The following is a 10,612-nucleotide window of genomic DNA, read 5'->3' as shown; positions in this document are numbered from 1 at the left end:
TTCTGAACAAATGACAAGCCTTTATTTTTCTTCTGTACTGAAAAGAAAAAGATGTAAAAACCACACCAAAAGTTAGGGACAATTCTCGAATCATTTGAACAACAAAAAACATTTTCAAGATAATAAAGTGAAGGAAACAGCATTATGTCTGGACCAATGGTGGACAACCAGTGTTCTAGCTGTTTCTGTTTCCAGCCATATGCAATAAGTGCTTTATGCTAACTGGATCTTTTGGATTTTTGGTCCCAGCTAAGGTACAAATTAAGACATCATATAGTGCACTTCAGCTTGTGAAAGAGCAGAATGTCAGCTCTGTTAAACAGCTCAGATTGAACAACTTGTCTAGTGCTGACAACCCAAAGCTCTGGTAACAGCAGCAGAGCAGAGAAGTGCTCCCCTCCCTGCAGTGGAGCGCCTGCACACTCTGCTGTCAGAAACTGTCACCGGCACAACTGGAGATGTGCCCGGTGCTGGAGATGCGGGGATGACTGCAGTGCTGGCAGACATCCCTTTGTCACCTTAGCTCACCAATGCAAGGACAAACCTCTGAAAGATGATCTCTCACTTACATTTCAGTGTTTTACGCTGATAAATACCCCCCTACTTTTTCACGTGACCCATTTAAAAGGGTTCTACCAGCTCTAACTCAAACTTTCCCCCAGGAAAACAGGTTGAGAGTCAATAAATGCAAGAATGTCCCCTCCAGGCTCCTCAGGAGAAGGGATCCTAACTGTGTTTTCTCATCTACAGTGCTTCAGCAGCACACGTTGCTCTTCAGGCTTCCGAGGGCTTCTCTGGAAGAAGTACTGGTGATTGAGGGCTGCCTTGGCTGAGATGCGCTTGCTGGGGTCATACAGGAGCAATTGCTGCCAAGAGGAAACCCAGAATTAGCAGTTTAAAAACAAAACGATGGATTGTACCTGCATGTGGTTGTCCTAGATGCAGATGTTGGTCCTGCTTTTCCTCCTCTCTAAGCTTTGGGGGTAACCCACAGCTGGAGTTACTATGGGAATTATGTTAGAAGGGTTTCTTGACCCCCAGTGCAGTGGTTTCCTAGAGGAAGCTGCAATGACAGTCCTGCTTTAGAGCCAGGACTGAGCCCTGTTTGATGATTTGTTGTTTCTGCAATGGCAGAGATGAGCATTAGAGCCAGGTCAGCTAATGCACATCCAGGTAGATCAGTCCCAAATGTCCCTGTTCTTTTCCCAGTTTGAAAACGTCCTGCATGTCCCAGGGTCTTGTTCTGATGACTCTGTGGTCAGAACAGAGTCCCTAAAAATAGTGCATTTGCTACTCACCACCAGTAAGTCTCTACCATCTTGATCTAAGCTGGGAACAATTTCCGTCATCTCCTTCCTTGCCCACTGGGGAAAGTTCTCCTTGTAGTCAGGCAGCTGGGTCACTCCAGGCCAGGTCGCCTCAGTGGGAGTGCCCAGAGTGCGAAAGATCCGGAAGAGCTGATCGATCTCAGAGTCCCCTGGAAACAGGGCCTTCCTGCTCACCTGTCGGGGAAAGAAAAGCTAATTCCTACCTTTCTATCAGCTCTATTTCCTGCTCAAGCAACCCTATGTCCCAGCAGTTGCAAACAACTGCACAGACCAGGCAGTGGCTGGGAAAGCCACAGGTGTCTGGCTGCTTGTCTCCATCCAGCTCCTCTCCATGGATCCATGTTCCCCTGAAGCCGTCCCCCTTTCAGCCAGTTCCTTATCCTTCTTTGTCTCCAGTTTCCTAACACCCATTCTTGCAGGTTAGCTCCTTCCCCTCTTACTTGCCCAGGCTCTGCTGCTTGGCAGCTCCAGTGGCTTCAGGAGCTAGGGATAGTGCTATTACACTGCAGGGATAACAAGAGCTCTTCAAAGTGGTGTATGGACCCTCAGGAGATCCACTCTGCCATGCTGTGAGAGTGTTAGTTCTCTGCAGCCTATTATGGGGACATCTGCAAGAGGCATCTCCTCCCAGGATCAAAATGCTGCAGCAAAAAGATTGAAGTTGCCCCTTCTGCAAAGGGAGGCACCAAATTCACACCTACCTGGAACTGCAGCCAGACTACAGAGGCTTTGCCTTCTGCCAGGCCCCTGAGGGTGGCAGATTTCCTTCTGCACCCACAGTTAAAGATCAGCTAACCCTCACAGAATCATAGAAAGGCTTGAGTTGGAAAGGACATTAAGATCATCTTTAGTGTACTTCCCATAAAACACACCCCAGCATAGGGTGGGATCACACTATCACAGATGCTCTATGTCTTGCCCCTTCTTCCCCACTTCCCATTGCAGGTGCATCCTCCCTGCTCATTAAAAAGGCTATTTAAACCCATTCTACCATTTCTGCAAAGACGCAGCCGATGCTCCAGATATCCACAGGGGTCGAGTAATATTTGCATCCCAACAGTATTTCAGGGGCTCGGTACCACAGAGTCACTACCTGGTAAGGAACAAAGAAACAAGCTTTGTTTGTTTCCCTGGATGAAACCAGAGGTATGGAATCCTCTCTTCTCAGCTATAATGCAGTGACTGTACAAATCAGAGCATGCTAAGGCCATGCTGAATTAACAAACACCTTAGTGACAGCAAGATTGGGATTAACAGATCATCCTTCAACAGGAGCCTCTGCAACAAACAAATATACCCAATGCAGGGAAGGTGGGAACCCAGCTTGCAGGCAGGCTAGGGTAGAAGCAGTCAGCACACTCCGTGGGACATGAGGTATCCCTGTAGCTGCAGACGATGTTAACAGCACATGCCTGGGCAGGCCTGTGCCTCCGTTATGGATGAGTAACTCATGATGCTGCTTTTGTTCATGCACTATGGATTGTGTACCCCACTCTCGGGTAGCAGAGAGCCCCAACAGTACCTCATGAGTGTATGTGCGCAGGGGGACACCGAAAGCTCTTGCCAGCCCAAAATCAGCCAGCTTGATTACTCCTGCTTCATTAATGAGCAAGTTCTGTGGCTTCAAGTCCCTGTGGATGACTCTATGTGAGTGGCAGAAGCTCACACCCTGCAGCAGCTGGAAAAGGTAGTTCTATGGAGAGAAAAGATTTCAGACAAGGCCACAGTGAAACTACTTTGAAGGCTGGATCTCATTTATAGACCTGAACGGGAAAAAAGACCTTGTTATAACGCAATACTAGGCTGGCAGGCCACTACTCAGAGACCCACACAAACTGCTCCCACCCTACATGGAGACAGAGAGACTCCAATGCAGCGGCAGTTCCTTTCACACATCTATTACTCCGTAACAAGGCAATTAGTAATAGATCCCTCAGTTGTCCTCTTAAGAGCAGTTTGTGCTGCAGTGAGATGGGCTGGAGAGCCTGGAAACAGCTGGGAAATAAAAGCACTGAGCAATAGTGTCATGAGGGTTTCCCAGCGGAAATGTTTGAGATTTGAGAGGTTGAATGCCTCAGCCAAGGATGAGTCTCTTCAGATGCAGTCTGGGTACGAACAGCTCAGTGCTGGCTCTGCCCAGCAGAAGGCAGCAAGGACACATGCCTTCTGCCCTGCCTGTTAGCATTCCTTTCACACTGTACCTTGACCAAGCTTAAAGGAAGCCCTCTGGGTTGGGATGAGTCCATATATTTCTTCAGGTCCTGATTCAGATACTCAAACACCAGATAGAGCTTCTTCTGGCTGTGTATGACATCCAGAAGCCTGCAAAAGAAATGCAAGTGCTCCCTTCGGTACCTTTCGGCACCTTCTCCAGACCCAAAAATCCCTGCACCCACAGATAGCTCTGCTCTGGGAGTCCTTTGGAGCAGAGAGAGGCAGATACAAAAGCAGAATCTAGCATAGGATAGCAGCAGCTTGGACCAGCCTGTGCTGCTGGAGTGAAGTGGCAGTGCTGTGAGCTATTGCTGAGAACCAGGGAAGTGTAAATCATTCCTGCATTTTCCTCTTTATTTGGCTCCTGTCCTGCAGTCAGGAAGGACAGGAAAACCTCTCTTGCTGCCTGTACCCAGAGCTCCCAGAGCAGAAGCTCATCAATGAGCTGGTGGGGAGCGTTCATCCAGGTCTTACCTCACTATGTTGGGGTGCTTCAGCTCCTTCAGCAGTGAGATTTCTCGGATTGCAGTGCTGGGGACACCCTCCGTGTCCCTGCGGCAGAGACAGGCTGCATAGCTCCCATCCCTCAGGATCCCACAGCCTCGGTCCCTTCTCCCTCCCTTTGTACCCCATCGCCCTGTGTGGGGCGGCGTGTCTCCTGCTGGGCACCCTGAGTCTGGGATGGAGCTGTGTGCGAGGCAGGCTGGAATGAGGCACGGGGAAATGGAGCCGTGGGGAAGGAGAAGGAAGGAGGGGTGGCCTTAGTGCAAACTTTGAGCAGAGCTGGTTTTAGAGCACCTGAGGGCACACTTGGAGAAGCAGCAATGGTTGAGACGCCCGAGCCTTGAAGTTGTCTCTGAGGGAGATGGAGCCTTGCAGGCACCATGTCCCTGAGGAACACCACACCTCCCAAAATGGTGGCTGCTTCCCCCTGCCCTGTGCTGTGAAGCCAGAGCCACACAGGGCCAGATCAGGCCCTAGCTGCTTGCATGAGCTGGTAAGAGACATTTCTTTCCCTCAAGTCAGGCTTTTTTGAGCCTCTTGCCCCATTTTGGACACTGGCAGGGCTCAGGACCCTCCTGCTCACCCCCATGCCAGGCCTTCGGCCTTAGGCCCCAGAGGAGCCATTTGCCTTCCTCACCCCCCTCTCGCCGCAGCACCCTGCGTGGCATTCCTGGGCCACGGGCTTTTCCCCACTCACGAGTCCAAGCGGATCTTCTTGAGGGCCACCAGCTGCCCCGTGCGCTTGTTGCGAGCCTTGTACACCACGCCATAGGTGCCCTCCCCGATCTTCTCCAGCTTCTGAAACACCTCCTGGAAGGGGTCCATGAGGCTGCCGCTGCCCCGCGACGGCAGCGGGGGTGGCTGGCACTGCTTTCTGAGGAGAAAAAGGAAGTGGGGGGGGAAACCTACAGCCAAATGTGTGTGGAAAGGGTTTGCTCTTCCCCTGAGCTGCTCTTGGGGTCTGGGTCCCCTCTTGCTGCTCCCCCAGCGCAGGGACCTGCCTTCGGCTGAGGCAGCAGCAGGCAGACAGAGCCCGGTGGGGCTCTGGGGGGTGTTTGGGGGTCTTCAAGCCCACCCGAAAAGCCAAACACACCGTGCAGCAACCAGTACTGGCTGCAGCGTGACCCACAGTGTGCTGGCTAGAGCAAAAATAGGGCAAAATGGAGGCAAAGGGTGCTTTGGGCCTGCGGCACGGGCACAGGGACCGCGCAGCGCCGGGGGAGGCTCTTCAGCCCTTTTACAGTGCCTGGCACCAAGGCGATGCAGCGAAGAACGGAGGGTCCCTGGGGATGCTCAGGTCGAACATACAGCAGAAGTGTCTGGTTTTCCTCATTTCTTGTTTCATGTGTTTGTTTTCTCTTGCGCAATTGTCCCTTGAAGCTTCCTGCTGTGGGCTGTGCCACTCAGCCTTTCGGGAGATGTCCTTGGGGGGGTTAATCATTGACTTGAGAGCTGGCAGACAGCAAGATTAAAAAGCCATTATAAATATTTTGCATCGTGGCACACAGGCAGACAGAGCCATTGGGCCCGTCCTCCGGAAAGCCTGGGGGTTCCATGTCTCTGGGTGGGCACAGCAGGACATGGGTGCGTGGGTCCACAGTGCAGACCCCAACTTTTAGGACTGCTTTAACCCATTTTACGACTGCTTTAAGCCATTCCTGAGCCAGCTTAACAGCCTTGTGCAACTGATCCTGATTTCTGCCAATGTGAAAGACCCAAAGGGCGGTTGCTCTGTGGCTGCAGAGGAATCCACATGGCTATGGCCAACCCCAGTGTGGGTTCCCCAGTGACTTGTGAAGGTTGAATTTGTCCTCATGTCTCCACTTGGAGTCACTGCTAAATCTGCTCTCTTCATGGTTGGTTGATTTTCTGGCTGGAGTTTTCTTCATAACACTTGTAGGAATCTGGTATTTTGGCTGTTCCCAGCCCTGGCATCCCAGCTATTACAGAATCCCAACTCTGTGGCAAGCCTGGCCATTTGGATAAAATTTAAGCATGGGGAGGAAGGTGGGAGAAGAGACAGGAGATGAGGTGTAAACATAAACCCATCATGACAGGCTCGTCACTGTCTCTTAAAGAACCAGGTTAAAATCTTGGCTCTTGAGTTCATGTTTTTGGACTTGGGCAGAACAAAGTGTGCTGAGGCAGGGTTTTTGTATTTCTCTGTGTGAATGAAAAACATAAGGCTAAACTAAGATTAAAGATTATAGAAAGCACTCTAATTACTGAGCTATCTCAGGCCCTTGAATCAAGCCTGTTGGTAACAGGGGACTTTGCCAATACCTGTTGTGTTTTGATCTGCTGCTGTGCATTGTACTGCTTCAGTCCCTATTTTCTGAACATTTCACCAGCAAAAAGCAGAAAAGGCTGAATTTTGCCTGCAAACCACAGTCCCAGCTACCTCCAGGTCTGGGGATTCCTATAGCACAGGAGTCTCCTCTCTTGAACTAACTTATTCTCATCTCACGTTAGATGATGGTTTAATTCTGCCAGGTGGGCTTAGCACCATGTTCTTAAACCAGAGTGGCTCTGATGTAACTTCATCTCCACTTCTTGCAACTTTTTCAAAGCCAAGCCCTTCCTTATACACCCAGTGCTGAGAAGGAGGCAAACTGCACATTGCCAACTTTTCTTACATCATCCACCCAGGAAATCCAGGGGTTTCTGCAAGGCCTTTGCGTTATGCATTTGCCTTAGCAAGAAAGAGGGTTTCAATCAATAAGAGACGGGCTGCCTTCTTTTTAAATCTTTATTTAGGAATATATCTAGCAAAAGCTTCAAAAAAGTCATCTAAGGTCTTCTAAACTTAGTTGTGTCAGGGAAGAAAGTCGTGATTCTCAGGGCATTGCAGATATGTTTTTTAGAGTTAAAATTGCACCCCCTTGTACACCAGCTCCTGAAAACCTGAAGAGGCAGTGCTGCTGAAATAGTAACTCTTTGTTTTTCTTGTTTCTTTGCTGGTCAGCGCAGATCTGTGAGTGTTTTGCCAGGAGCGCTCCTGTATGGAAGCTGAGTCATAGTAACCAAGCACATGGAATCATGGACTTGCAGCCACACAGGGCTCATGAACTTTGTGCTAATGCCCTTCACCCTCCATCTGCCAGCAGCCCAGAAGCTGCTGAGCTTTGAGAGTAAGTTGCTTAACTCCAGGTTCAGAGACTTCCCCTGTTTCCGACCTCTCCAAGCTTTGCATTACAAAAGGACCAGTATAACCCAAGTGCTCCATTTCCTTAGCCGCCCTTTTAAAACAAACCAACCTGCTTCCCAGAGGTTATTTTCAGCGATGACACCTGCATGAACGGACAACCCACAGGCACATACTGACTCACAGTCTTCAAGTGTTTCCCTCATCGTGACTTTACTTTGCTATTTACCGCAGCAAACCCCAGCATGTCGCAAACCCACCTTCTAAATTTACTTTTAACACCGCTGTTGCAAATGGCAGCGCAAGGACCAGCATACAGCTGGTCTCAGAGCTGCTGTCAGGATGTGCTCTTTCCTATCTTCTCCTCCTGCCTCTCGCTGAAGTATTTCCTCTGCTCCTGTATGGCTTGTTCCAGCAAGGGCACGTTCAGCCCTTCCACGCAGGTCAATATTCGTGCTTTTACAACGGGACCCTCACCTGGGAAACACAGGAAGTTTCTGTATAAAGAAAACCAGATGGAGCAGCTCAGAGGCAAACAGAGAGGTTCCCTCAGGCAGCATATGGCTCCAGCTGACCAAATAATCATAGCCTGAGAACTTGCAGGAGACTGGACCAGCCACCAACGTGAGCAGCAGGCCCAGGAGCAGGTTAATTTAGTGATGTGCGTTCCTTCTGTTGGCTACAAAATGCTGACACCGTGCTCTCCGTGCACTAGGGAACATTGAGCCTAGGACATGCCAATGTCTACCATGCAGCACCTGTTTACTTCATGACTGGATGAAGTTTGGATTTCCCTGTCTGAAAAGCACTAGGGATGGGTTCTAAGCTCATTTCTGAATGCCTCCATGCAGATGAGGACAGAACAAAGCTGGGCTTAGAACAGGCTCAATGCTGACTATAACTGACAGTTCGCTGGTAGCATTCAAATGGTAAAAGAGATGCACAAAAGAGGCTAAACACTGGTGACACAGCCACCATCTCAGCCTGCTCCCCTTCCATCCCTGCAAAATGGGGACAACTCACTCCTAAGCTGTGATAAACAAAGTAGCATGTCTTTCTAAAGGAATTCTGTAGCAGTGGCTTAGCCAGTTACTCACTCAATGCCATGTGCAGTGTGGCGTTCCACATGCCACTGAGGGTTTCAATGGCATGAATGCGAACGCTTGTTGCCAGGTGTGGGCAAGACAACACTTGGGATTTGCTTCCCAGCCGCACGGCCCAGCCCAGATCAAGTCCCCAGGCAAAGAACCATGCAGCTGGAGTAATGCTCAGGGCACCCAGGAAAGGACATAACAGGGTGCCCTGTTACACAACAGAGCCTGCTGCATTCCTCACGCCCCATGTCTGAGGGATATAATTAGAGCCTTTCAAGGATGGCAAAGACCAACCCAGCCAGCTCACAGTGAGGTATTGCTGCAATCAGCCACCTTTGGAGTGAAGATGATATGGTGGCTGGCAATGATGCCAGAAGGTTCCAGTACAGGTTTCACTAACCCAGCGATGCTGCTGAGGTGTCTCTTTTTTAGAACAAAATCTGTGCCAGAGCATCGGATTTTCACCAAAATAATGGTGGTGGCTCTTCTCATGGTCAATGGGGAGAGACAGGCTGCTCCTGCCCTGAATCACACACTTGTGTGACCAGAGGCTTTGCCTTGGCCAACACCAACCTCAGTGACAGCGTGTCTCACTGTGCACGCAGGGAGCCATGAAGAAGCTGTTGAACAGCAAACAGCAAAGGGCACTGGTGCCTGAAGCATTTACCTTCCCTATGTTCAGCCTCTCCCAGGACCATGTAGCGAGATCCCAGCTGGGCTTGGAATGGCTCCACAAACTTCGTGTCGACACAAACCTCGTACTGAGCTGAGCTGTGCTGTGCAGTGAGAACAGCTTCAGACCGGGCCAGGTCATAGCAGCGTAACCTGGGAATGATTGATTTGGGAAGCTCAGCAGTGCAGAGATACAACAATTACAAAGGGAGGGGGTCAGCCAGTGAAGAAAAAGCCTGGCCTGCAGGGAGAGCAGTGCACCCTTCTCACCTGCCAAATGTTCTCAGTGCCTCGCCTTCTGGGACAGAGCTGTTGATCTCCCATGGAAAGTAATAGACACCAGCACTTGGCAGCATCTCTGTCAGGCCTGCAGTAAAGTGAAAGATCTGAGTTCATGCCACCCCAGTACCTGACCTAGATACCAGGTGACACTGCCCCAAAACTCGGTCCTCGACCAGGGCGTCCCCACTCAGAGGACTGCAGGAGCTTCATAGCCTCTCTGCTGAGTCCTGCTGGCAGCTCAGTGCACATGTGAAGCCCCCAGCATCCTGGCATGAAGAGTGGCTACCTTCCCCTACCACAGTCCAGCATTAACAGCAACAGGCAGCCCACCAGATCCTCCAGGTCTCCCTCAGGCTATGGATGGGTTGAAAAAGGTTAACTAAGTGGGAAAAATGGTGATTGAGAAGTTCAGAGAGTGTGAGGGACTGAGATGCAGGAACAGACCCAGCTGCTGGGCTGATGGGGCACCATGCAGCAAGATTAGGATCCCAAGGCTGTTCTTATGCTGCAGGATAAGAAATTCTGTCAGTGTCTGATCCTGCAGCTGGAGAATAATTACTTGGATACAAGCCTGCCTGGCTTCATCAGGAGTCTAGCAGGCTTTAGAAGACAGCAACGAGTTAAAATGATTCACCCCAAAACAAGACTCAAGTAGGGCCTCCTGTTAGCTCCAGTATGGAGCACATGCAGGCTAGCCAGTGCCATAGCTAAGCTATTGCTGTGCCCCAAAGTGGTTTCTTTTGGCATAATTTTTCCTCAGATCTCCCTTGCAGGGGGCCTGTGTTTGGCATGTTTCCATGCTTCATTTATTGTTTTTCATCCTGTTTTTTGCCCCCCCTGGGGGGGACCCCCAAGAGCTGCACAATGGCCCAGGCATCCTGCAATGCAGACACAGGGGGGCCACCCCAGCAGCTTCGAGGATCTCCCATACTGATTATGCAGCAGCAGCGACACAGCGAGCTGTAACCCTGTGACTTTAATGCCTGCTTAACCCATACATTGGTCAGGGGTTGCAAACTTGCAAAATGCCAAAATGCCAAAAGTCCCATCCTTGATGTGGGAAGCCACCGAGACCAGGGTGATCCCGCTCACCCCGTCCCTGCACACCCCTGGGTGCCGGTTCTGGTTGCCCCGTGTCCCTGTGCAAGGCCATGAAACCCCTCTGACAGGATCCTAACCAGGAGTGATGGAGGTGGATCTTCTCCACGCAGTCTGCAGCTCCCTTCATCCCCACCTCACCTAACCCAGATTTAAAAAGCAGGTTCAGTTCTACACCTGTCTAACAGGGCAAAGGCTGTCCTACATTGCTCGAGCTGTGCAGCACGGTGGGATCAGTCAGGAACGTAGGATGCTCAATGCGCATTTAATGCTCT

At 50.6% G+C, this 10,612-nt stretch overlaps 2 protein-coding genes across 5 annotated transcripts in view; both read right to left on the bottom strand.

Annotated features, from left to right (window-relative positions):
• On the bottom strand, nucleotides 1-6,692 carry CDK3 (cyclin dependent kinase 3). Of its 2 annotated transcripts, XM_065694006.1 has the most exons (8): nucleotides 5,355-6,692; nucleotides 4,744-4,920; nucleotides 4,017-4,094; nucleotides 3,530-3,650; nucleotides 2,851-3,021; nucleotides 2,320-2,421; nucleotides 1,299-1,502; nucleotides 1-866 (listed from the first exon to the last, which is right to left on the bottom strand). In XM_065694006.1, exons 2-8 carry the CDS (start codon nucleotides 4,869-4,871, stop codon nucleotides 741-743), a joined length of 930 nt encoding a protein of 309 aa, XP_065550078.1. In that variant the 5' UTR covers nucleotides 4,872-4,920; nucleotides 5,355-6,692; the 3' UTR covers nucleotides 1-740. The 2 variants fall into 2 exon arrangements, with proteins under 2 accessions (XP_065550078.1, XP_065550079.1); XM_065694007.1 differs by lacking the exon at nucleotides 4,017-4,094.
• The window catches only part of TEN1 (TEN1 subunit of CST complex), a 6,246-nt gene continuing 535 nt past the window's right edge, over nucleotides 4,902-10,612 (bottom strand). For 2 of the 3 annotated variants that reach the window (XM_065694008.1, XM_065694009.1), the window contains exons 2-4: nucleotides 9,228-9,324; nucleotides 8,953-9,110; nucleotides 6,782-7,668 (exon numbers count right to left, since the gene is read on the bottom strand). In XM_065694008.1, coding sequence (XP_065550080.1) covers nucleotides 7,529-7,668; nucleotides 8,953-9,110; nucleotides 9,228-9,313 — 384 coding nt within the window. In that variant the 5' untranslated portion in view covers nucleotides 9,314-9,324 and the 3' untranslated portion in view covers nucleotides 6,782-7,528. Of the gene's footprint in view, nucleotides 4,921-6,781; nucleotides 7,669-8,952; nucleotides 9,111-9,227; nucleotides 9,325-10,612 lie in introns of those variants that run through there. The other variant, XR_010615841.1, reaches the window with a different exon arrangement.

This window comes from Lathamus discolor, chromosome 13 (genome assembly GCF_037157495.1).
Source record: "Lathamus discolor isolate bLatDis1 chromosome 13, bLatDis1.hap1, whole genome shotgun sequence".
In the NCBI taxonomy this organism is placed as follows: Eukaryota; Metazoa; Chordata; class Aves; order Psittaciformes; family Psittacidae; genus Lathamus; species Lathamus discolor.
The sequence above is the reverse complement of the archived record's forward strand: the minus strand, read 5'-3'. Positions and strand labels throughout refer to the sequence as shown.